This window comes from Ictalurus furcatus, chromosome 12 (assembly GCF_023375685.1).
Source record: "Ictalurus furcatus strain D&B chromosome 12, Billie_1.0, whole genome shotgun sequence".
In the NCBI taxonomy this organism is placed as follows: Eukaryota; Metazoa; Chordata; class Actinopteri; order Siluriformes; family Ictaluridae; genus Ictalurus; species Ictalurus furcatus.
The window spans coordinates 5,415,959-5,443,618 of NC_071266.1; the positions used below are offsets into that span (position 1 = coordinate 5,415,959).

The 27,660-nt window shown below is 39.7% G+C and overlaps 1 protein-coding gene and 1 long non-coding RNA gene across 5 annotated transcripts; both read right to left on the reverse strand.

Moving 5' to 3' along the window:
- Positions 1 to 79: 79 nt before the first annotated feature.
- Positions 80 to 22,472, reverse strand: pnkd (PNKD metallo-beta-lactamase domain containing). Of its 4 annotated transcripts, XM_053637996.1 has the most exons (11): positions 22,427 to 22,472; positions 18,866 to 18,944; positions 18,417 to 18,621; positions 9,750 to 9,865; positions 7,026 to 7,138; positions 6,639 to 6,697; positions 6,291 to 6,383; positions 5,966 to 6,132; positions 3,191 to 3,277; positions 2,847 to 2,962; positions 80 to 2,625 (listed from the first exon to the last, which is right to left on the reverse strand). In XM_053637996.1, exons 3-11 carry the CDS (start codon positions 18,428 to 18,430, stop codon positions 2,452 to 2,454), a joined length of 939 nt encoding a protein of 312 aa, XP_053493971.1. In that variant the 5' UTR covers positions 18,431 to 18,621; positions 18,866 to 18,944; positions 22,427 to 22,472; the 3' UTR covers positions 80 to 2,451. The 4 variants fall into 4 exon arrangements, with proteins under 4 accessions (XP_053493971.1, XP_053493972.1, XP_053493973.1 ...); XM_053637997.1 differs by lacking the exon at positions 22,427 to 22,472 and having other exon boundaries at positions 18,866 to 20,528; XM_053637998.1 differs by lacking the exon at positions 22,427 to 22,472 and having other exon boundaries at positions 18,417 to 20,528.
- A 772-nt stretch (positions 22,473 to 23,244) lies between these two features.
- Positions 23,245 to 27,322, reverse strand: LOC128615705 (uncharacterized). The gene is made up of 3 exons (XR_008387261.1): positions 26,765 to 27,322; positions 25,908 to 25,999; positions 23,245 to 25,672 (listed from the first exon to the last, which is right to left on the reverse strand). It is a non-coding gene; the product is annotated as an uncharacterized LOC128615705 (long non-coding RNA).
- Positions 27,323 to 27,660: the final 338 nt, after the last annotated feature.

The following is a 27,660-nucleotide window of genomic DNA, read 5'->3' on the forward strand; positions in this document are numbered from 1 at the left end:
CTGTTTGTAGTTGCGCACATTACCGTAGATCTGTTTGTAGTTGCGCACATTACCGTAGATCTGTTTGTAGTTGCGCAGATGAGAATCCTACAGTTCAAAACAGCGAGACGGACTGTAGGCCATAATGAATGAATGAATGAATTAATTAATTAATTAATTACTTACTAGGTTATAATATTATGAAATGATTGTATTTACTACGGAAAGCCTTAAACTGGTACACGGTGTATGTTGTTTGTTACAGAAATGCTACCACAAGCACACTTCCAGAATCCTATACCAGAGTTATTGCTGTTTGTGTATACAATATAACCATACACTTTTTAAGAGATAACAAAATTTGAGTTGTTCGGTTTAATGTTCACAGACGGGGGGAAAAAAGTGGAGTACATTTAGTACCAGTACCATTATTACACAGGCTCATTATTCAAATCACTACATCGGTGTTTACGGTTAGCTTTGCACAGAACAATAGCATTTTTAATAATCAAGACCTACCCAATAGGTGCACATTGTAGGTGCTCCTAATGACTGAGTTTTGGTGTTTCAGCCACACTCACTGCTGACAGGTGCATAAAATCAAACACATAGCCATGCAATCTCCATAGACAAACACTGACAGTACTATGGGTCATACTGAAGAGCTCACTGACTTTAAACGTGGCACTGTCTTAGGATGCGACCTCTGTCACAAGTCAGTTTATAAAATGTCTGCCTTGCTAGATCGATTCTGCTCAACTGTACGTGCTATTATGGTGAAATGGAAATATCTAAGAACAGCAGCTGCTCAGCCATGAAGTGGTAGAGCATGCAAACTCAAAGAGCACGGCTGAAGAATTCTGAACCGCGTACCATGTGAAAATGGCCTAGCCTCTGTTGGATCAGCAGCACAACAGCAATATCAACACAAGAACTGTGCTAAATGCTTCATGAAATGGGTTTCCATAGCCAAGCAAGTGCACACAAGCCTAAGATCTCTATGTGCAATGCCAAGCATAAGTTGGAGTGGTGTACATCACACCACCACTGGACACTGGAGCAGTGGATACGTGCTCGAATCACCTTTCACTATCTGGTAGTCTGATGGACGAATCTGGGTTTGGCAGATGCCATGACAATGGTATCTACTGGAATGGATAGTACCAAGAGTAAAGTTTTGTGGAGAAGGGATAATATTCTAGGGCTGATTTTCAGGGTTTGGGCCCATTAGTTCCTGGGAAGGGTGATGTTAATGCTACAGCATACAAAGCCATTTTAGACAACTGTATGTTTCCAAACTTGTGGCAATAGTTTGCTGAAGGTCCTTTCCTGTCCCATCATGACTGTACCCCTGTGCACAAAGTGAGGTCCATAAACACATGGTTTGATGAATTTGGTGTGGAGGAACTCCAGTAGCCTGCAGCGAGCGTTGACCTCAACCCCACTGAAAACCTTTGGAATGAATTGGAAGTCGATTGCAAGCCAGGACTTCTCGTTCAATATTAGTGCCTGACCGCATAAATGCCCTTTTAGACTGAATCAGCACAAATTCCCACAGACACAATCCAAAGTCATGTAGAAAGCCTTTCCAGAAGAGTGAGGCTGTTATAATCAAAACGGGGTTATAAAAAGCGGTCATCTCTCCATCAATGGAAATGGAAGACCATAAGACCATAACAGTCTTCCATCCTGAAGACTTTCTCATGGTGAAAATTTTACTGCTAGAACATGCTGACACTGGAGACTCCTTCCTTCAATGTTATATAAACATCTCTTTAGAATACATTTACATCATTTAATTACATTTATTACTAGCCTTAGATTGTGTGTCAGTTGGGCATGTAACTGCTGTGTAGAAAATGGTCCACAGCCCAAATAATACCTGGTCATAAATAGACTCTTTGGTTGCTTGGATGGGTGCCCAACCAATTGTGCATAACAAATGGGCTACAGTAAATAAGTGTATATACACAAAGTGCCTCTACACTCTAGGTATACCTAATGAAATGGCCTGTGAATAAGTGTATAAGGTAGATATAATGTACATAATACATAACACAAAGTGCCTACTAGTTATATTAATCAGTTCATATGGAAGCTTTAATCAAAACAAACAGAGTACTGTTCTGTGCAGAGCTAGTAATGTTTACATTTTCTATATTTTAAATATAGAAACAAATCTAGGTTAGAATAGAAATCACTCTACAAAGTCAGAAAAAAACTCCCACACAGTCATGTTAGCCTCAGTGTTCAACCAAATGCATCTCAATAATGCCAATATAAAGCTTAGTATCAGTGTGCAAAATCCAGCCTTTACATTTCACTTCAAAGCCTGCATTTCAATTTGTGTGATCTCCTTCTGGAGCAATACCAGGCATTCTGAATGAGGAATACAACAGGGCCAATTGGAATGGATTTATATTGGTTTCTTCCTCCTAATCTAAGCACCTATTGTGGCACCTATTGTGGCACCTATCGCCCCTTGTAAATGTCCTTTCGTCTGCGTAGCTCCTCTAAAACCCGAGCCCTATACGAGGTCCAGTCCTCATCTTGGTTCTGCTGCAGGCCCAGAGCTTGGTGAAGATCCAGAGCGTGGCTCCTCAAAAATGGATTGTACTGCTTCTCTTCCTCCAGAGTAGATGGGCTCTAGCATGAGAGAAGGATAATTATTTTTTTAAATGAGAACACAGGGGACATGGACATATAGGTTCACTGTAGGTTATGTTCCATTAAGATCATATCTTCCTGCCTGAAACTAACCAGATATATACAGTATCGTATATCTAAATCATGAATCACATTTATCCATAGCAGAAAGATAGAGGCAATGGGAGTAAAGCTAATTGAACTGCAGAAGACTCCCTCACTGTGCACAGTCGTTGACCTCGTTGTTGCAAGACCCACTGTAACTTCTGTTCACGCACCACATTACCAGGCTCCACCTCTGCAGCAAAGAGCAAATTATCTTCAGCATATTCATGACCTGAAAAAAAAAAAAAAAAAAAAAAAAAAAAAAAAAAAGTAGAGGTTACAGAATTCAGCTTTGCAACATAAATTCCATCACGGACACTCCTTTCTCGTCCCTTTATAGCTATATCAGGGCTCAGGTATAATCTGGACACTACATGAGCTATTGCTATCATCACTGAAAGACAGATCAACAGGAAAGCTATAAAAATGATGAGTTAGACACATCACATTAGAGCCTTACCAGGCCAGAGTAGAGTATCACCGTTCAGTGAGCCAACAGTGTCCAGTGATGATAACATTGTTGAAGCAGTGCCTTCAAACATTCGCCCTAAAAAGGCAAAGAATGTTTTAATGACCCTCATGGTATGGGGCAAGCTTCAACAAAAGACTCTGCCACTTCTACAAGGCATTTTCTTGAACTCTAAATATGTATTAAAATCTACTAGTAATCACAAATTCTAACATGAACTACATAAGTGTAACATGTATATTAACAGCTAACTACAATGCTACATTTAATAGACTGTAGTTACAAAAATCTACAAATTAACATGTAACTAATGGATACAGATTGGGCTTCATTTCTCAAGCTGGATACAAATGAATATATTCATTTGTATAGTCATTCATATGAGCGATTACACAAGAAATGTTGCATTTATACAAATCCAGTTTGTTCAGAAATACGTTCAAATACTACTAGAGCTCCCGGGTTTGTATAAATGAACATATAAGAGACTCATTAATGTCAACCTCGAATTGACAGGCTTCAAATTGTATCATTGGAGTGAGCTGCTGCAATTTTATATACAGCTTATGTTGACAAGTTTAAATAGTTTATTTATTTGAATCGCACTCAGTAATTTAGTGTACATTTTGTAAATCATTGACTTGAATGAACAAAACAAACCCACAACCTAAGAGAAATTAGAATAGCCAATCAATCAGTACAACAGAAATGGTGTCAAGGTGTGTGTGTTTATGGTGGCATTACTGGAATATTTAGCCCACGTCACCTTTAGGACGTGCTGTTTTTCCATTTATTCGCCATTTTATTCGTAAATTTTCAGCTCTGTGCACTTTGCCTTTTGTGGAGTTTTGTGGCGGTCACGAAATAAGATTTGGTCAAATTTGGTAATTTATGGCTGATTGATATTTTATCAAAATACACATCTGAGTACAAAGAAAATTAGCAAAACTTCTGTAAATCTGACAGGAAGTTTTGACATGGTTTGGCCTACATAAACAATTTACATGTATCTTTACTAAAGAGGTTGATAAATGAGGCCCATTGTGTGTATCCAAAGATAAGAGCTTTGATACGAGTTCTTATTAACTAACTTGCTACTTGCAGCCACCTCTACATGGCCACTGAGACTGTATGAACACTCAAAAAATAATGACATCAAAAATGGATGTCCAATTGGAACTTTTCTGGTACAGACAGAGATGAATTGTAACATTTGGAGCCATTAATACAATTCCATGAATACTATAGCAGAAAAACTTCAGCTATTCTTAAGTACAGAGAGCAAAACATAACGAAATGACTACAGTGCATCCGGAAAGTATTCACAGCGCTTCCCTTTTCCACATTTTGTTATGTTACAGCTTTATTCCAGCACGGATTACATTCATTATCTTCCTCAAAATTCTACAAACAATACCCCATAATGACAACGTGAAAGAAGTTTGTTTGAAATCTTTGCAAATTTATTAAAAATAAAAAACACAAAAAGCACACGTATGTAAGTATTCACAGCCTTTACTCAATACTTTGTTGAAGCACCTTTGGCACTAATTACAGCCTCCAGTCTTTTTGAGTATGATGCTACAAGCTTGGCACACCTATTTTAGGGCAGTTTCTCGCATTCTTCTTTGCAGGACCTCTCAAGCTCCATCAGGTTGGATGGGGATCGTCGGTGCACAGCCATTTTCTGATCTCTCCAGAGATGTTCAATCGGGTTCAAGGCTGGGCTCTGGCTGGGCCACTCAAAGACATTCACAGAGTTGTCCTGTAGCCACTCCTTTGATATCTTGGCTGTGTGCTTAGGGTCGTTGTCCTGTAGGAAGATGAACCTTCACCCCAGTCTGAGGTCCAGAGCGCTCTGGAGCAGGTTTTCATCAAGGATGCCTCTGTACATTGCTGCATTCATCTTTCCCTCAATCCTGACTAGTCTCCCAGTTCCTGCCGCTGAACTGGGAGACTAGTCAGGATTAAGGCCCTTCTCCCCCGATCGCTCAGTTTGGCCGGGCGGCCAGCTCTAGGAAGAGTCCTGGTGGTTCCAAACTTCTTCCATTTACAGATGATGGAGGCCACTGTGCTTACTGGGACCTTCAATGCTGCAGAAATGTTTCTGTACCCTTCCCCAGATCTGTGCCTCGATACAATCCTGTCTCTGAGGTCTACAGACAGTTCCTTGGACTTCATGGCTTGGTTTGTGCTCTGACATGCATTGTTAACTGTGGGACCTTATATAGACAGGTGTGTGCCTTTCCAAATCATGTCCAATCAACTGAATTTACCACAGGTGGACTCCAGTCGAGTTGTAGAAACATCTCAAGGATGATCAGTGGAAACAGGACGCACCTGAACTCAATTTTGAGTGTCATGGCAAAGGCTGTGAATACTTATGTACAAGTGCTTTTTTTGTTTTTTTTATTTTTAATAAATTTGCAAAGATTTCAAACAAACTTCTTTCACGTTGTCATTATGGGGTATTGTTTGTAGAATTTTGAGAAAAATAGTGGATTTAATCCATTTTGGAATAAGGCTGTAACATAACAAAATGTGGAAAAAGTGAAGCGCTGTGAATACTTTCCGGATGCACTGTATGTTGCTTGATGTCCAACCAAAACAAGTAGTAGCTTTATAATCAGTTGTTGGACCTGACATGGCATGAAAACAACATTTAAAAGAACCATTTTTCACAAAACAACTAAATGCAGCCTTTTGCCTTAGGAGAAGACTATTATGGTATGCAGTTATTTTAGGTGTCTGAATCCTCAGACTTACCACATCCTGAGAGGAAAAGCAGGTCTCCTGAGAAGACGCTGCTGGGACCCCCGAAAGTTCTGCCATCCAGGAGGTAGATCATGTGACCCACAGTATGGCCAGGGGTGTAGAAAGCTCTAAACTGCAGCCGTGTCCCGATATTTATGACATCCTTGTCCGTCAGAGGGCTAAACAACCAGGACAGAGTGCTTAGAGTTATATTCAGAAAAAGAGTACCACTACTAAGCACAGCAATGTCTGTCAGAAAAATGCTGAGATAATGCGGGAATCTTTAAAGCACAAGTATGAGGATGAATGTCAGAATCCACTGGTGAAATGCACTTACTTTGTAAGAGCAGGGATGTTATCCATAGCATTTCCATACACCCTACACGAGCTGTGGTGCCTTTTTAGAGTTCTGTTTCCTCCACTGTGGTCCCTGACAAAGAAACATGTGCGCACACGTAAGTACCACATGTTTACATAAGGTAATCGTGCACACACGAAACGTAAGCTTGTGAGAGAGATCCATGGTTTACATTCCACATTACTGTCCTACAAGCATATCAAGGCCAGATGTGGATTTATTTCCTAGACCTTGACTTGCCTTATCATGTCTTAGATTAGAAGACGACTCAAAAACAAGCGCAAAAAAAAACTGGGTACAAGGCCAGCAGCTCCTTTCTTTACTCACCAGTGTTTGTGTGTGCAAAGAATGGCTTCTAAAGTCACCCCTTCCTCTTCCAGACAACTCTGTGTGGATGTAAATGAGCAAATCATGAAATCAGACACAGGATCATTTGTGTGCATATGCTGCAAAACACAAGGTCTTATTTGTGTACCAAAAATCTCCAAAAATTACACTTAATCATGCTTACAGTACAGCGAGAGGAAACAAACTCACACCCCAGTGCTATGGAATTCCACACACAAAGGTATACCAAAATTAAATGGATATATAAACTGAAATGCCTTGGAAAACATTTGTGAGAAAGCAGGGATGTTTTTTTCACACCCAAAATGTGTCCTCCGACAGTTTCAGAGGACACACAGAGTGCACACACCTGACCCTATCCCTTACCTGGACAGAGCGAGGATCAGCGGGGTCCACCACCACGGCAACATCCGATGCTGTGTCAATGATCACATAGCTGTAGTTGTCAGACAAGATGGGTAATGGAATGATCTTGACTCCTACGATAACACAAGTATAATGACAAATAAGAACGTGCTTTTCGTCTTATTAACTTAAAGAGCGATTAAAAAAAGAGGCGGTTGAGGGAGCGCAGTTTATTGCTGCTAAAATGCAAGTAATAACAGGAAATGACTCGTCTTTTGGATGTTCCATGACATTAAATTTAACTACAAACAATTAAAAAGCATGACAAACCCTTTACATTGTGAATATTTGACAATTTCTACTATATACCGTGCATCCGGAAAGTATTCACAGCGCTTCACTTTTCCCACATTTTGTTATGTTACAGCCTTATTCCAAAATGGATTAAACTCATTATTTTCCTCAAAATTCTACAAACAATATCCCATAATGACAACGTGAAAGAAGTTTGTTTGAAATCTTTGCAAATTTATTAAAAAAAAAAAAAAAAAAAAAAGCACTTGTACATAAGTATTCACAGCCTTTGCCATGACACTCAAAATTGAGCTCAGGTGCGTCCTGTTTCCACTGATCATCCTTGAGATGTTTCTACAACTCGATCGGAGTCCACCTGTGGTAAATTCAGTTGATTGGACATGATTTGGAAAGGCACACACCTGTCTATATAAGGTCCCACAGTTAACAATGCATGTCAGAGCACAAACCAAGCCATGAAGTCCAAAGAATTGTCTGTAGACCTCAGAGACAGGATTGTATCGAGGCACAGATCTGGGGAAGGGTACAGAAACATTTCTGCAGCATTGAAGGTCCCAGTGAGCACAGTGGCCACCATCATCAGTAAATGGAAGAAGTTTGGAACCACCAGGACTCTTCCTAGAGCTGGCCGCCCAGCCAGACTGAGCGATCGGGGGAGAAGGGCCTTAGTCAGGGAGGTGACAAAAAACCCGATGGTCACTCTGACAGAGCTCCAGCGTGTCTCTGTGGAGAGAGGAGAACCTTCCAGTAGAACAACCAGGCCTGCAGCACTCCACCAATCAGGCCTGTATGGTAGAGTGGCCAGACGGAAGCCACTCCTCAGTAAAAGGCACATGATAGCCCGCCTGGTGTTTGCCAAAAGGCACCTGAAGGACTCTCAGACCATGATGAAACAAAGATTGAACTCTTTGTCCTGAATGGTCTGGAGGAAACCAGGCACCAGTCATCACCTGGACAATACCATCCCTACAGTGAAGCATGGTGGTGGCGGCATCATGCTGTGGGGATGTTTTACAGCGGCAGGAACTGGGAGACTAGTCAGGATCGAGGGAAAGATGAATGCAGCAATATACAGAGACATCCTTGATGAAAACCTGCTCCAGAGCGCTCTGGACCTCAGACTGGGGCGAAGGTTTATCTTCCAACAGGACAACGACCATAAGCGCTCTTTTTTGTTTTTTTATTTTTAATAAATTTGCAAAGATTTCAAACAAACTTCTTTCATGTTGTCATTATGGGGTATTGTTTGTAGAATTTTGAGGAAAATAATGGATTTAATCCATTTTGGAATAAGGCTGTAACATAACAAAATGTGGAAAAAGGGAAGCGCTGTGAATACTTTCCGGATGCACTGTATATACAACCTTAATTCCAAAAAAGTTGGGACAGTATGGAAAATGCTAATAAAAACAAAGAGGAGTGATTTGTAAATGTACTTTGACTTGTCTTTAAACAAACAAAATTTTTTTTATAAAGACAAGGTATTTGATGTTTTACCTAATCAACTGCATAGCTTTTTTTGAAGATAAATGTTTATTTTTAAATTGATGCATGCAACATGTTCCAAAAAAGTTGCCAAAGTTGACGGGGCAATTGAGGACTAATGGCGACGTGACGAGTTGAAATAAGAAGGTGATGTGAAACAGGTGAGGCAATCGTCTAATCATAGAATATAAGGAGCCTCCAAAAAAGGCCTAGTCCTTCAAGAGCAAGGATGGGTCGAGGCTCGCCGATCTGTCAACAGATGCGTCAGAGAATAATCCAATACTTTGAGAACATTATCCCCCAAAGACAAATCGGAAGGATTTCGGGTATTTCACCCTGTACAGTGCACAATATAATTAAAAAGATTCAAGAAATCCGGTCAAATCTCGGTGCGTAAAAGGGCGAGGCCGAAAACCACTTCTGAAAGCGCGTGATCTCCGGTCCCTCAGACGTCACTGTATTGAAAACCGTCATGAGTCTGTAATGGATATCCTGACATGCGCTTGGGAATACTTTGGTAAACCTTTGTTAGTCAAAACCATTCGCCGCTGCATCCACAGATGTACGTTAAGGCTTTACAACTTTACAACTAAACTTAACCGACTGGTATCTTCAGCGCCCAAACGCTTAATAAGTGTTATTAAAAGAAAAGGTGATGTTACACAGTGGTAAACAGTCGACTGTCCCAACTTTTTTGGAGTGTGTTGCAGTCATCAGATTTGAAATGAGTGTATATTTTCAAAAGTAAATTCAATTCACAAAGTATTAACATCAAATAATGTGTTAAGAATGTGTTTTCAATATAGTACAGGGTGAACTGAATTTCAAATCACTCTTTGTTTGTTTGTTTGTTTTTTTGTGTGTATTTTCCATACTGTCCCATCTTTTTCAGAATTGGGATTGTAGCCTGGGAAACTACAGACCACCACAGACATTACTCCTCACCGTTTATTGTTGTGGGCTCAGTTCTAGAGTGGCCAGTCGGGTACTTCTCCCTTGCTTTTCTCATCTGGCGTTTGTGAAACATGTAGCCGAGTTTGGTCCGTGTGTATAGAGAGTACCTGGACAAAAACAAACCCTTATGACTTTAATACATTGTCAGAAACTCTCTTTCTTGACTTCATGATGTTTAACAACCTTAAAACGTTGTGAGGAAAAAAATTTAACTGCCATCAACATATGATCACAGCGTATACCGGTGACATGTTAGACATGTGACATTTAGTGGCATGTGTTAGCTCCTATTCATCATATAAACCAAAGTGCATTTTGTATTTTGGTTTAAATGCAGTTTGATGTATGGCAAACAACTATTTTTCATAATCTTTAGTGTAAAAAAAAACAAACAAAAAAAAAAAAACATTGCTAACTGGGGTATTGGTATCAAAGTCAGAATTACAGTACTACTCAGAATAAGGCAGACAGCACTTTCCTCAGAGTGTGTTACGCAGCAGTTCGAAAGGATTCAGAGGTTGGCTTCACGTCTCTAGGAGGAAGCACATGCTAGCCCCACCCTCCCTGGTTGGTAGTTGTCGTGTGATAGGGGAGCGACATCTAGTGAGTGCGATGTGGCAAGACCAAACTGGGGAGAAAATATTACTGTCTATCTGTTCATTGTGTTACTCAGTCTCCTTACTCCAGTGGTCTTCATCCCCAAAAATGTAGACTGGATTTCACAACTCCCTACCCCTTTGGACTCCATTTTATTCACCGGTGGGGATAAGTTTTTATCCCTGTATCGTCAGACTGAATTTAATAAATGCATTTCCTATGCCCAACAGTAGGTTTTGCAACATAGTAAGACTAGCTACTGATACTTCAAAAAGATGTTACGGATCCTAGGGACAACAGTAACCGGTAATTCATGGGGCACGTGTAGCCAGGAATCCATTTCAGGGAGATGAGGGAATATACAAAGTAATATCACGTGATCTGTACTAATATACTAAGTGTGACACATTCATGTACTCTGGGTAGAAACCACATAGTAGTAAGCGCAATGAGGGCACAAATTTGATTTGTTCATTTAAGCCATGATCAATCATCATCACCTTGCTTTATTAATAACGTTGCCCTAAAATACATTTAAGACGGTTCAACTGAATGTGATTAAAATAAGATGCTATTAATAGGAGAAAATGACATCTATGGTTCATTGTCTCCTCCTGTAGTAAACCTGTGCTACTTCATAGACCGTTACCTCAATATCCCTGAGCTCAGAGTGTAGCGAGCTGGCTTTCAATAAGAATCGGGAAAATGCATGATTTTGATTAGTTAGTCCTTTTTCCTCAAAGCTAATAAAAGGTGAATACACAAACTAAGGGCATTCGCTCAATTGAGGTTTGGAGCAGTTAAATATAGAATCGTAAAAATGTGATCACTCTACTGACCTTTTACGAACATCATTATAGTACAAATGCTACTCGGAACATATATGACACTGAAAAACTTTTTTTTTTGTGCAGTGCTATAATGATATACAAAAACTGTATATATATATATAAAATGAGCTTTGTTGTAAGCGTTATGTAAATTATCCACAACATGTAACAATTTGGAACTGGATGATATTTCGTGGGGGATTCAATCCCAAAAACCACCCCATAGCTCCCCTTCTGTCGGGAGAGATGATTGATGTTGAGTCTGAGGATGCTGATCTGTTACATATCCATGATGAAATGTTTAAAAGTGTAATGCCACTCTGTCATTCATCGGCTGTCGGGGAACATGTGAAGCTTGAGATCAATTACTACAGATTTTGGCCTAGGATTATGGAATCTTTTAGGATTCTCAAAATTTGTCTCAGACGATGACATCGTGGCCAAAATCGTACAGCGTGAACCTGGCTTAAAATACTCTTTTTTTTATATATACCCAATCACGTTACTGACCTGTTACTAATTAACCTAATTCGTTTGCAAAAATATTCCTCCAGCTGTTTCTTTTTAGTAACACTTACTTTTCCAGCCTTTTGTTGCCCCTGTCCCAACTTTTTTGAGACGTGCTGCAGCCATCAAATTCAAAATCACCTTATTTTGTTTCCTCAGTTCCTATGTTCTATTGTGAATAACATATGGGTTTATGAGATTTGCAAATGATTGTATTATGTTTTTATTTACATTTTACACAGCATCCCAACTTTTTTGGAATTGGGGTTGTGTGTGTGTGTGTGTGCGTATAAATAAATATTTATATTCTATTATTATATCATATTATCATCCATCCATCTTCTATACCGCAGGATCACGGGGAACCTGGAGCCTATCCCAGGGAGCATCGGGCACAAGGCGGGGTACACCCTGGACAGAGTGCCAATCCATCGCAGGGCACAATCACACACACACACACTCACACACCCATTCATACACTACAGACACTTTGGACATGCCAGTCAGCCTACCATGCATGCCTTTGGACTGGGGGAGGAAACCGGAGTACCCAGAGGAAACCCCCGCAGCACGGGGAGAACGTGCAAACTCGGCACACACAGGGCCACGGTGGGAATTGAACCCCCGACCCTGGAGGTGTGAGGCGCACGTGCTAACCACTAAGCCACCGTGCGCCCTATATATTATATATATTATATACCAGTTTGTGTGGGTTTTTCGCCCCCATCTGAAACCGTGATATTTTAAGACTAGGTTATCATACCGTGAAAATATCAAGCCTTAAACATCCCTTACTCTGACGATATGCACAAATCTGGATCAGAACATAATGGATGTGCGGTGATGTCTGACCATCATGTCTCTCTCATCACTCTCAACCTGTCTCTCCCTCTCGCCCCTTTCATTTCTATTGAGGATTTTTAAAAAACCCAAACTGTGATAACAACCAATGACTCCATGAATTATACATCAAGTACACGGACTTACGCTATCCAGAACAGCGACTTCTCCGTGCGCGCCATCAAATCCGCAACGACACCTCTTTTCCATGAGCTTCTCACAGGACTTCTGAGGAGGCGGTAAATGCAAAAGCTCCCACAGATTGAAGCAGCAACCCCGAGTAAACACACCGTCCAGTCCGGAAACGCCATGACAATGGGCGTGGCCTCGGTTACGTCACCGTGTGGAAGTCAGGCCAAGTCCCAAAGCGCTCATTAGCTGCACTAAAGTCCACATTTATTCAGGGCGCTTATACAGAGAGCATGAAGCTATTTGGGATGTAACATCCGTCGTCAAAAGCATAGAGGTAGGCCTAGAATTTATATATTAATAATCTATCTATCTCTATATACACACACACACATATTTATATTTTATATATATATATATATATATATATATATATATATATATATATATATATATATATACACACACACATAATATATCTAACTATATCTATCTCTCATATATATATATATATATATATATATATATATATATATATATATACATATATATATATATATATATATATATATATATATATATATATATATATATACATACATACACACACACACACACCTATCTATCTATCTATCTATATATATCTAACTATACATCTATCGATCTATCTCTCTCTCTATATACACACACATACATATATATATATATTTATTTATTTTCCCAAATAGCCCATTTCATTTGGTAGACAAAATTGGATGGAGCTGGGCAGTTCTTCAACAAATATTACATATATCGAACAATAAATACAGTCTGTAGCCCTTCTATGCAATCGCTTGATTTATAAACTCCAATTCAGTCCTACTGCAGTCTAGGTTATTAGATATAGGGTAAAGTCAGGTCAATTACACATCTAATTTATACATTATAATCCTCTAGAGAATATATATCGAAATAGCAAGCATAATGCATTAAGTTCTAAAGAAAATATTTGGGCTAATAAATACATAAATTCATAAGCCCTACTGCTATTGAAGTCTGCTAGAATATAACAAATATAGTTCATGAATAACTCTTTCCATATATGACCTTCTGTGTAGCTGGGTTTCCGGTATACTATAAATATTTTGTAGGCTAATAAATAATAATAATAATAATAATAATAATAAAATCATAACTCTTAGTGCCAGCTCTGACCGTAATAGAGACAAGTGCCAAAATAATCATTCTGCACATTCTTTGTGTTGTACTTTAAAAAAGGAATAATCAGTTATTGTGTATGTAGTTACTGGGGGGGGGGGGGGGGGGACATACTGTTTGAGCTTAACCCAGTTAATATTATTAGAGCCATATCAATGTGCAGTTCTCGCCTGGTTTCCTACTGAAGCTAAGCAGGGTTGAACCTAGCCAGTACCTGGATGTGACACTGCCTGGGGGAAAACTAAGGTTGTTGCTGGAAGTGGTATTAAGGAGGCCAGCAGGGTCCTAATGACCCAGTATAATGACGCAGACACTATATTGTAAAAACAGCACTGTCTTTAGGATTAGGCGTTAAACCGAGGTCCTGACTCTTTGTGGTCATTAAAAAGCCCAGGAAAACAGTAAAGAGTAGGGGTATAACCCCCATGTCCTGGTGAAATTCCCCCATTGGCCCTTATCTATCATGGCCCCCTAATAATCACCATCCTCGAATTGGCTATATTACTCTCCTCTCCACCAATAGCTGTTGTGTGGTGGGCGTTCTGACACACTTTGGCTGCAGTCGCATCATCCTGGTGGATGCTACACACTAGTGGTGGTTGAGGAGATTTCCCCCACATAATGTAAATCGCTTTGGGTGTCTAGAAAATATATGTGTGTAACTATAACTAACTAAACATTAGAAATTCACTTACAGTTCAGAACAACAAAGCAGTACACCAACTTTCAGTTGGTTATGAATATACACTCACTGAGCACTTCATTAGGAACACCTGCTCATTCATGCAATTATCTAATCAGCCAATCGTGTAGCAGTAGCGCAATGCATAAAACCATGCAGATACGGGCCAGCAGCTTTGGGTAATGTTCACATCATCCATCAAAATGGGGGAAAATGTGATCTCAATTATTTTGTCCGTGGCATGATGTTGGTGCCAGACAGGCTGGTCTGAGTATTTCTATAACTGCTGATCTAGAACTTTCACACAACAGTTTCAAGAGTTTTCTCAGAATGGTGCAATAATGAAAAAACATCCAGTGAGCAGCAGTTCTACGGACGGAAACCTTTTTGAGAGAGGTTAACAGAGAATGGCCAGACTGGTTTGAGCTGACAGAAGGGCCGCAGTAACTCAGATAACCTCTCCGTACAATTGGGGTGAGCAGAAAAGCATCTCAGAATGCACAACACATTGAACCTTGAGGCGGATGGACTTCGTCGGGTTCCACTTTCTATCAGCCAAGAACAGAACACTGAGGCTGCAGTGGGCACAGACTCACCAAAACTAGACTGTTGAAGACTTGAAAAACATAGCCTAGTTTGATGAATCTTGAGTTCACTGAGACACACAGGTGGTAGGGTCAGAATTTGGTGCCAACAGCATGAATCCATTGATACAATCTGCCTTGTGTCAACAATCCAGGCCGGTGGAGGTGGTGTGATGGTGTGGGGAATGTTTTCTTGGTACACTTTGGGCCCATTAACACCAATCATTGCTTGAATGCCACAGCCTATTTGAGTATTGTTACTGCCCATGTGCATGTCTTCCTGGTCACAATTTACCCATGTCCACTTCCAGCATGGTAATGCACCATGTCACAAAGCAAAAGTCTTCTCAAACTGGTTTCATGAACATGACAATGAGTTCAATGTTCTGCAGTGGCCTTCCCAGTCACCAGATCTGAATCCAATAGAACACCTTTGAAGTGTTGTAGATCGGAGGATTTGCAGCATGAACGTGCATCTGAAGAGTCTGCAGGAACTACATGATGCAATTATATCAACGTAGACTAGAATCTCAAAGAATGTTTCCAACCTCTTGTGGAATTCACACCATGAAGAATTGAGGCTGTTTCGAAAGCAAAGGAATAGTATAGTGCTCCTAATTAAGTGCTCAGTGAGTGGTAAATAAAATTAGACACAGGGTGACACATTGGTGGTATGGTCAGAACTGCCTCCCCAGAGCTCCAGGGTCCCCGGTTCTCTCCTGAACTCGGGTAAATGTCTCTGTGGGGTTTCACATGTTCCCTCTGTGTCTGCGTGGCTTTTCTGTGGGTAGTCCGGTTTTCCCCCAACTCCCAGAAACATGCCAATAGATTAATTTGGCTATACTAAATTGCCCCTAGGTATGAATGTGTGCATGATACCCTGCAATGGACCCGTGTCCAATCCAGGGTGTATTCCCATCTCAGGCCCAGTGTTCCTGGGAAAGGTTCCTGATCCACTGAGTCCGTAACCAGGATAAATAGGTTACTGAAGATGAACGAATGAACATTTGACACATTAATGGGTCCTCTATGCAATGTAAGCATCACATATCCAGAACTGAATACCCAGCCTTGAATACTTGAATCATTTTTAATAATAGGATTCAGCAAAACTGTTATGTTTAAGCTTCTCATCTTATTAGGTTTTTATGATATGTCCCAAGCCAAATACTACTGCACTAAACAGTATGTTAAAATAGTATACCACTATAGTACCAACAAGAGTATCTGTCTACAAGGTTACATAAACCACCAACCAAAGAAATTATACCAGAATCTTTTACAACATAATTATATTTAGCCAACATCACTGTTGTTAATTTACTCATTAATGTTATCGAGAGCTAATAGCATAAAGCATGAATTTAGTGTACACATTTCATGAAAAAATATGGAAGTAATCCATTTATTCCTGTGAAAAGGTGCCCTCAATCATATCAGGTCAAAAATTACCCAACTTAAAATCTAGAAAAGTTTTATCTAAAAGGATATATACTGATTGGGTTAATTTTTTTTTCAACAATCACCTGTTAAAAACCTTTTATTTCACTTCCATCCATTTCATGCATTGGTACAAGGTCACAAATCATATTACTGCTTCTACCAACAAATGATTTTACTTTTCAATAACAAAACTGCTATCCTATTTCATGGCCTAAAATAATAAACATGTTACATTATATACACAAGCATTCATACATACAATCAGTGGATACTTTATTAGTTGTACCTACACTGCATTTACACTGACAATCACGTCCTGTTAGGTTCATCTATTTGTAATGGGATACAGTATGCAGTTACCTACTATAGCTTACCTGTTCTGTATAATTTGTTGGCCCTCTACACTGTCCGTCAATGGAAAGTGATCACCATTAGATCAGCACCAATCAGATGATATGTGGCCTAAAAAGTGCACTTATATCATGAGTGTATGGAATAAAGCAATCAGTGCATGTAGACACAATATAGATATACCTAATAAAGTGACCACTGAGCCTATATGCGCATATGCAGTACACAACAAATTCAATGGAGGAAAAAAAAACAAAACAAAAAAAGACAACAACAAAAAGTAGTAAGTTCTTGGGCCACTATTAGCTACACGAACAGCTTGAATGCACCTCGTCATAGATTCTACAAGACTCTGGAATTGTATTAGGTGGATGAACACTGTTCTTCCAAAAGTTTAACCGTCATTTGGTATTTTGATAGAGAGCGCTATCTAAAACACCGCTCCAATATCTCCCATCAATTTCATACAAACGTGTGGATGAGGACATTGTCATCCTGGCAGAGACCGCCCCATAAGGACAGAAATGTCTCATCATTCATAGGATAAAGGTGATCAGAGAGTAGAACCTTGTATTGATTTGCAGTGATGTTTCCTTCTAAAAGGACGAGTGGAGCCAACCATGCAGCAAAATAATAACATGGATTAAATTCTGGTGGGTGTGTCAGCCACTGAACTCAATGTCATGTTTGTTGAAACAGCTTGAGATATTTTGTGCTTTGCAGCAGTGAGTTAAAACGCTGGAAGCAGACCGTATAATACCGTAGCTGTATTCTAGGGATGCACGTTATTAGCAACAAAACATAGGTAGTGTGTGGCATTTAAACAAAGCTCATTTGCTTAATTTGTCCCTGAACCACCCCCCTCAAAAAAAAACAAAAAAACCACTGGCCCACTGCACTGCACTGCACCACCACCAGTCAAAACGTTTATACAAAGCAGGATGAATCCATGGTTTCATGTTAATTCATGTTACTTCTGCAAAATGAGATTCGTCAGACCAGGGGGCATTTTCCTTTCTTCAGCTATCCAGCAGTGGTGAGTCTGTGTCCATTGTAGCTTGGATTTCCTGTACTTGGCTTACAGGAGTAGAGCCGCTATAGCCCATCAACTTCAGGGTTCGGCGTGCTGTGCGTTCCGAGATGCTCTTCTGTACACCACTGTTATAACGCATGGTTATTTCAGTTACTGTTGCCTTCCTGTCAGCTTGCACCAGTCTGGCCATTCTCCTCTGACCCTTCTCATTAACCAGGCGTTTTCGCCCACAGAAATGCCGCTCGCTGGATGTTTTTTCTTTCTCGCGCCATTCTGTGTAAACTCTGGAGACTGTTGTGCGTGAAAATCCCAGGAGATCAGCAGTTTCAGAGACACTCAGTCCAGCCCGTCTGGCACCAACAACCAAGCCACGGTCAAAGGCACTTAGATCAGATTTCTTCCCCATCCTGGTGTTCTTAAATTTCCTTTTGAATTTTTGAGTCCAGAGAACCAATTAAACAATACCTGAGGTAGTCCATGGATCTGCTACAAATAACCACCTTATCTGTTTTTACAGACAAGGACACCGCACCGAGAACACCACTTCACTTTTCTGTCTTATGCAGGGGGATGGAAATGGCATCGTTTTCTGACTTGCAGGCAGGTCTTTATTTCATGTACTTCTGCTTCATCTCAGTCTGTTTCCCTTTAGGGCAAATGGTAATATAAACTGAAAGAAGAAAGCAAAACACGTAGGTTTTCCTCTTTTTTTTTTTTTTTTTTTTTTTTTTACACGTCATTGGAAATCCTGTTAATCAAGAGTAAATCAGTTTAAGACTGGAGCTTAGTGATCAAAACATTTACTCTTCATGTGTGTGGGTGTAACATTTAAAATAACATTAGCTAGTATAGATATGATTCTTACGGATAGACAGCCCAACAAATGTAACAAATAACAGGCTACACAGTCTTACCTCATAAGGACATGTAGCTGCAGTTCATGTGGCTGTTTTCGCCTCACTGTGTGGAGTCAAATGGAAGTGCTTTTAATGCCTGGAGAGTACAAAAAGAACAAATTAATAGTACCCTAATAAAAATAAGCCAACACATAAGGTGTGAACCTGAAATGCTGTAATTATGAAACTGTTGATTCTTGTGTGTGTGTCCTGTTTCCAGAACACTTGTGTTACATCCATCCATTTTCCATATCCTGCACAGGGTCAAGAGGGAGCCTGGAGCCTAAGCCTGGAGGTCAGGTGGGGGACACCCTGAACGGGGTGCCAATTCATCACAGTGTACAGTCTCACACACATTCACACACTACTGACAATTTGGAAATGCCAATCAGCCTACAGTGCATGTCTTTGGGAAGCAACTGAAGTACCCTAAAGAAACCCCTGAAGCACGGGAGGAACATGCAAACTCCGCGCACACAGGACCATGGAGGTGCGAGGCAAATGTGCTAACCACTAAGCCACCGTGACCCCCCCACCTTGTATTATAAAGAAAACAAATCAGACTATAAATACACTAGCCGCCACCAGCTATCAACCAGACAAGAATGTGGAGCTTGTGAGCACGACTATCGATCAAACTGCTATATAGCCTTAGCTAGTTAACTTTAGCTAAGCCAAACAGTCTACGGTTGATATCGCACCAATGTCGTAGCCAATCATGCCTAACTAATAAAATATATATATTGCAAATACAGCTGAAAGATGATTCATTGTGAAACATAAAGCTCCTGCAGAAGACAAAAAAAAGGGCTGTTCAATGCTCGATTCTGATTGGTCAGAATGCGTCGATTCATTTTCCATAACTACAGCTCTTATAGTAGTTCCAGCTCCAAGACAAAGCACATTTTTATATTCATTAAACGTGCTCATTCTAATACATTATTGATTCTAGAGTAACAGCCAGTTCACAGTAAGGATGTAACGAGAACTGATACTTCGGTACCAACATTCTTAAAAAGTGGCGGTACTTGTTTTTTTTGCACTAGCATAGGAACCGATTATGATGGAGGCACCGGGGTTGCAATTCTTCCAGAGCTGATGGGGGCAGCAAATACGCGCAAGTGTTTTAGTCGGTCCACAAGTGGTGAAGAAGACAAGAACTACAAGCACAAGGGAAAAACTACAGAAGTTTAGCTCCGCCCCGACTCGTTGAGAGGAGAGGTGGTATGGAATATGGAAATACTTTGCATTCGAGGTGGACGACAACAAACATATAATTGATGCTGTGAAGCCGGTGTGCAACCGATGCTATCGTTCATTTCAAACAAAGCGAGGAAACACCTGGAATTTAGCAAAGCACCTGTACGGTCCTATATCATATTTGTTTGAGGCAGCCGGCGTTGTTGCCGTGAAACCAGCTAACGTTATGCTCCATGTAATGTTTGCGATAGCCAGTTATTTGTTAACGACGCTAACACAGTGCGACGTTATAAACTACCTCCGAATGGGCCACCATGCACCGCCATTCAGCCCGTGTCCTGTCAGCTAAATGTAGCCTCGTGTCACTAATAATTATTCACACGTTCATGCTTTTAATAAATCTTTCTGGCCTGAAACCATACCAGTGAATTTAAACTAATGCTTGCATTCAGAGTATAAGGTATGTGTGTGCGTGCGTGTGTTTAGAAGTGCTGCGTCTCCACTCATTGTCAGATAGTGTTTGATAACTAAAATATCTCTCTCTCTCTCACCACACCGTGGTATCGACTTTGGTATCAGGTATCATGTACTTTTTGATATCGTGACATCCCTAGTTCACAGGAACTTGAAGATGGACACTTCAAATAAATTAATTAATGAAAGGTGTGTAATTGTTGTTATGGTAATGTTTTCTGTAAGGAGATATTTATTTAGCATTTTTTGAGGGAGGGTTCCGTTTCAGTACTCTGCAACAGCCATTCAACAAGGTCATAACGTCACAACATTACTTTGTGTTACAGGTCTCTACATGTGTGTACACTAAGCTTGTGCAATGTAATGATTTAATCGTCCATTGATGGACGATATCAAGTGATGTTTACGCTGTTCATATTACCAGACCTGCCAACCTTTAAGTATTTTGCGTAGGAGCATTGCATTTTAACAGCTGTGTAGGCTAACACATGTTGTCACACAAAAATATGCTAAAAGAGTAGACTCTCTCCCCAATAAACAGTCGACGAGCCTGTCGTGAATCTGGAATGATTTGTGCAGGTATTTCGTATTCTCAGATATTAATTCAAATTCCACACACACACACACACACATACATACATACATACATACATACATACACATATATATATATATATATATATATATATACACACACACACACACACACACACACACACTTAAAATCAGTTAAACTCCACCATCCTGTTGAGTTTTTGTAACTGCCACTGCCAGCAAGCAGTTCCTGACCACAAAGCTGGTAATATTACTACACCATCCTTAAAACCTGAATATGCAGAAATTCTTGTTTTCTTGTCTGGGTCTGGATGGTTGAATTGTTACTCGTGGATTTTTTTTTTCTTTTTTAATGGTAAATTGAGCGCAGTAAAAAATTAAACATCACACACGCAAAAGGTTTTAAAAAGGTGTTAAAACACCGCTCCTGGAGATTATCCGGGGTTCATAAACATGATATGTGACCTAGCGCAGGGGTTCCCAAACTTTTCCAGGGCAAGGCCCCCCCAAATGGCATTAACATTTGACCGAGGCCCCCCTTTTGCAAGATGTATTTAAAACACATTAAAAACACAGACTTCTGAATATATATCCCCCTTTTCTTTAATTAATAATTACATCTTAACATTACATTAAGAATTGATTGTGTGCGTGTGTGGTTGTTAGAGTGAGAAAGAGACAACATACATTTATTTATTTTTCAAACCAAATTGTTGAGGCCCCCTGCGCGCCCCCTGGCGGCCCCCACTTTGAAAACCACTGACCTAGCGTTTTCCAACATGGGTAAATTTTCAGGATTGATTGTTTTGTTTTTTAACATGGTAAGCTGCATTTATTTATTTTTTTACAGATTAACTCAGACACAAGGGGAAAAAGAGAGGCTTGTGAGGAAACGACTGTTTGTAGCTGCTACAACTTCAGTGATAACAGGAACTAACTTATGTCGCGGACGTTACACAGCATTAAACCTAACTACTAACAGATAAAACATACGACGTGTCGTTCTGTTCGCCTGGGAAAGCTGCTATGGCGTAAGAAAAAAAACAACAACCCAGAAAACATTTCTGAAGTGATGTGTTTGGAGGAAAATAATCAGCATTAGAGTGGTAAAGACATCTCACTACCCCATGGTTGTGTCTTTTACGCAGCGTAGGGTTTTATTCCTAACTAGCTACACAGATGGCTAACTCAGACCTAAGCTCGCATCAAAGATCCGTGTTGTTTATTAATACAAAACACATAGTCTGTCATACACCATATATTCAAACTGATCATGGACCATAAATGTTTTGAAACGAACAACGCCAACTATATGAATTAGTAATGATTTTAAATTAGGCAAACACTCACCTCTGCTTAAACCTCTGCCTCTTGTTTTTCTTCTATTTAATGGCGTTATGGCGCATTACTGCCCCCAGCTGGGCTGGAGCGTAGGAAGGCCTTGTTAGATATTTTAAGACGACACCTGTGTTATGCTCTGTCTCTGATTTCTTAGGAAGAACGTTTCATTAATGTGATATTTTATGCCCTTGTGAAGTAGTTTATTAATCATAACGTCTCGTTCTGCTTTGTAAGAAAACATACTCCACTGTCTCGGGCGTTTTTGTTTGTTTTAATCTTTTATGTCTTCCAATGTTTTTTTTTTTTTTGCTTCTCTCCAGCCTTCAATGTCTTTATTTTATACAGGTGTCTTCCCATTGCTTAAGTTTTGGTCATAGTCTCTTTGCTACTGTTTCAATCTTTTCATTGTGTATTATCTCATTCCCATGTACCCTGATATTGTCTAGTGTCCATCGTAGACAGACCGATCATACTGGTGTAATTTGTATAATTGTTGCAACACTTTATACGTGATGCCCTGTCTGCATTCAGACCTCTCTGTAATCCTGACCGAGAGTCTGTGCCATTAACAACTCTCCCTCGTTTAATATCCTCCACCAATTGAAGAGCTAGAAGAATTGCTGTGATTTCATTTATTCGTCTTCAGTAACTGCTTTATCCTTGTTAGGGTCACGGTGGATCCGGAGTCTATAATGGGAACACTGGATGGAATTAGGGACACTGCAGCTGTGAAGTGACAACAGTACAACACTATTTTTTTTTAGAGATGCACAGATACTATTTCTGAAAGAAATACAAACTTTATTCTCTCCATTTCAACACGTTGTTCCACAGTAACTGGTCTCATCAACAGAAAACACATTACTCTAATTAACATTAACACATGAACTAAATTCTGAAGATTAAAGTAAGATTTCGTAACTTATGGAATGTTATTCATTCATATTAACATTGACTGAAATCTAAAAATCCTCCTGTTAGACTCACATTCACTCTCCACAAACTAAAGCATTTCTACTTCATCACTGAACATCACACTGGTAATATATAATATCAACTTTTTTTTAATATACATTAACATTAACTGGATATGAAATATACGACTCTACAAATATACTTTTTGCTCAACTCATCTTCATTGAAATCTTTCAACGGTGTACTGCTCACTTCTGGTGTAAAATTTTATCAGCGCAGAGATTACAAACTGCAGTTTTGTCGTCATTCCACACAAGAGACATCATCTTTACACACAGCACGAAATCGATGTGTTTTCCCGCCCTCTTTTGATTGATTGACAGGATATAATCGGCCCCGATCGTCGGATGTCTTTAAACTATCGGCCGATGGTCCGTAGCGGGAAAAATTGCGTTTATCGACCGATACATCGGTGCATCTCTACTATTTTTAATGCCTCTATAGTCTAAGACTGTTCTAACTGCTGCTCAGTAAATTTGAGATATTTATGATTTAATTTAATTGGCATTTTATGACGTTTGGTCCCTTCTTGCATATTGCGTTCGATGAACCGTCAATTCGTAGGCTGAACAGATTGCTTTATTTAAGTAGACATATTCTATTTTGTGTGACCAAAGAAACAGCAGCGACTAAAGAAAGCACGTAAAACAATCAGAAGAACAAATTTACACGAATCACTTTGCTTAAACACTCTGTTAAGCCCGGCTTTGATTGTACACGCACATGTGCAAGTTTTTTCCACTTGGTTACTTCTACAGTGATTACATTCAAAGAAAGTTATGCCTCTATGAAGCGGGCACCCTATGATTTGCTTGTTATTTGTGCATATAACTGTGTCTACATTCATAATGGGTGATTTAAATATCCTGCACATGGTAACGCATTATTAAAAATATATACATTAGGTTGTTGGGGCCAAAAAGCCACTATGACAGCTACATTGCACCTTGACGGTAATCTCAGGGACTGTACTAGATGGACAAACACCATTCTTACAAAAAATATTCCCTCGATTGGTCTTTTTAAGATCGTGGTGGAGAACGCTCCAAAATCTCACATAAGTGTTCAATTGTGTTGAGATCTTTTGACTGTGAAGGACAAAGCATATGATTTACAGCATATCGTTTTCACAGAACCAATTCAGTGAGCACCTTTGCCTTGTGAATGGGGGCCGGGTCATCCTGGAAGAGACCACTCCTAGAACAGAAATTTTTCATAATAGGATAAAGGTGATCAGTCAGATGAAATTTGCACTGATTTGCAGTAACACTTCACTCTAAGGGGACAAGTGGACCAAAACCATACCAACAAAATGTCTTACACGGGATACCTTGGATTAAGATTTGGTAAAGGGGAGCATGTTTTCAGCAGCAAGACTTAGGTAGTCTGTGGCATTTAATCAATGCTCATTTGGTATTCCGGGGCCTAATGGGTGCCAAGAAAACATTCCCCACACCATTACACCACCACCACAAGGCTAAAACATCAACACAAAGTAGGATGAATTCATGGTTTGATGTAATTTAGGAAAAATTCTGACAACTATTAGCAGAATGAGATTTTTCGAACGAGGCAATGGTTTCCATAGCTTTCTTCAGCTGGCCGACCGTGGTGAGGTTGTGTCCACTGAGGCCTTAATTTCCTTTACTTGCGTTATGGGAGTACATGATGGTCTTTTGCTGTAGCCCATCCACTTCAGGGTTCGACGTGTCGTGCTTTCAGAGATGCCTTTCCGTACACCACTGTTATAACGCATGGTTATTTCAGTTACCGACGCCGTCCTGTCAGCTTGCACCAATCTGTCCAATCTCCTCTGACCTCTCTCATTAATGAGGCGTTTTCGCCCACAGAAATGCCGCTCGCTGGATGTTTTTTCTTTCTCGCGCCATTCTGTGTAAACTCTGGAGACTGTTGTGCGTGAAAATCCCAGGAGATCAGCAGTTTCAGAGACACTCAAACCTCCTCGTCTGGAACCAACAACCAAGCCACGGTCAAAGTCACTTAGATCAGATTTCTTCCCCATCCTGGTGTTTTTAAATTTCCTTCAGAAACTTAGCGTCCCAAAAATGAAGAACTTATTAAACACTAACCCTGAACTAGTCTATGGATCTGCTACAAATCACCACCAAATTATGTCACTGTTTTCACAGTGAATTATACTGCACTGAGAGCACCAACTCAATTGTCTTTCCCCCCTTTTTCTGACGTTGACAGGGTTTAATCCATGTTCTTCTGCTTCATCTCAGACTGTTTCCCTTTATGGTAAACTGTGATACAGAGCTGGAAAAAATAAAGCAAATCATACTTTTTTTTTCCTTTTCTTATATTTTCAGATGCGAGATGAGAAATTCTGTTGATTATGAATAAATTTGTTTAAGACTGGAATTTGACTGATATTAGTGATCAAAACTCTAACACTTCATGTGTAAAACATTACAAATAACATTAGCTAGTACAAATATGATTCTCTGGCGGTACATTGCCAAACATATGTAACAAATAACAGGCCACTAACCTAACAAGGACATGTAGTTGGAGCTGCAGTCTATGTGGATGTTTCTTCCGCACTGTGTCTTTATTGGAGTCAATTGCAGGTCTATTCAATGTCTGGAGAGTAAAGAAGGACATATAGTAAATGATTATTACCCTTAAGCTAATACAGGGTGTGAACCTAGGAAAAATGGTACATGTTTATGAAGAACAAAATGACAATAATCAGCAAGCAATCTGGATGAGCCAATTTATTTCAAAGCAATAAAAAAAAATTAATTGTTTCGATGCATCAAGCCAACATCAGTGAATAGAAAAAAAAACAGATATTATATACTTCAGGTTGGCTTCTTAAACCTAACCCTAAACGTTATTAAGCACAGAAGTAACTAATTACCAATCAGAGCACAAGGTTTCTTTTTTTTAATACAACGATAAATGGACTACAGATAAACTAATTTGCCTGCACCAGTAAACTTAATAACTAAAACTGGTTGGCGTTCTCAAATGGCTAATGTATAAGAGTAATAAAACACGGTAGGATGTGCCACCTTGTCGTTGATTGCTTTCCTAAAAACATGATCTTACAATTGCCTTTTAGCAGCAGCTTATTTCCTGCGCTACATCCTTCTGACCGGCAGAGGGCACTAGCGAACACTGAGTTTCGACGCTTCGACTAATGAACTCTTTTCGAAACAGTTGGGAGGAAATCTTCATTGCTTTAAAAAGCTTCATTCTTTCCCTCTCTAGACACGGCACATAATCAGTTGCATGATATGTTGTTTATTTTAGATTGCTCAAAAAAATCATTAAGGTTTTGAAATAAAAAAAAAACGTTAACTGCGCACGTTATTATTGATATTAAATTAACCAAACACTCACCTCCACTAAAACAGTGGCTTCTTCTTCTTCTTGTTCTCTTATGGCGGTTGGCAAACAGCTCGGTGTATTACCGCCACCTGCTGGTATGTAAGGAGATGACTAAATCATGTGAAACAGCCTAACAATACTGAGATGCAATGCTAGCCTTACCATTTCTGTAAAATGCGTTTCAAGTTAGAACCTTCTTCTGTATTGTATCTAGGGCTCCAGTTTTCTGAAACATAAGAATGGTCCATGTATGTTAAAATATGAATAAAAAAAACCCCACCAGTTTGGACCAAATCCTTTGATGTCTATTTTCATTTTTTAGATATCTATGACATTTTAAATAGTTTCATATCAATAAAGTACTGAAGGACTGCACTAGTCTCTGGAACTATACTAGAGTGATGAACATTCTTTCAAAAGATATTTGTTCAACTGGGTTGAGATCTGATGACTATGAAGGCCATGGCACACAATTGACATCATTTTCATACAAATCATTGGGAGCTCATACCCTGGTGATAGGGCTTGGAGAGACCATTCCAATCAGGATAGAAGTGTTTAATCACAGGATAAACATAATTAGTCAGAAGAATTTTGTATTGATTTTCAGTAACACTTCGCTCTAAATCAGGGGTGTCCAATTTTACCCCGAAAGGGTTAGAGTGGGTGCAGGTTTTCATTCTAACAAAGCAGAAGCCACACCTAAGTCTATTGAAAGCCAAGATCTACTGATTAAACATGTGGAATCAGGTGTGGCTCCTACCTGATGGGAATGAAAACCTGCACCCACACCGGACCTTTCCGGATAAGATCGGACACCCCTGCTCTAAGGGGAGCAAAACCATACCAGGAATTTGCCTTACACAGAATTCATACAATGCTCATTTGGCATTAAGAGGCATAATGCG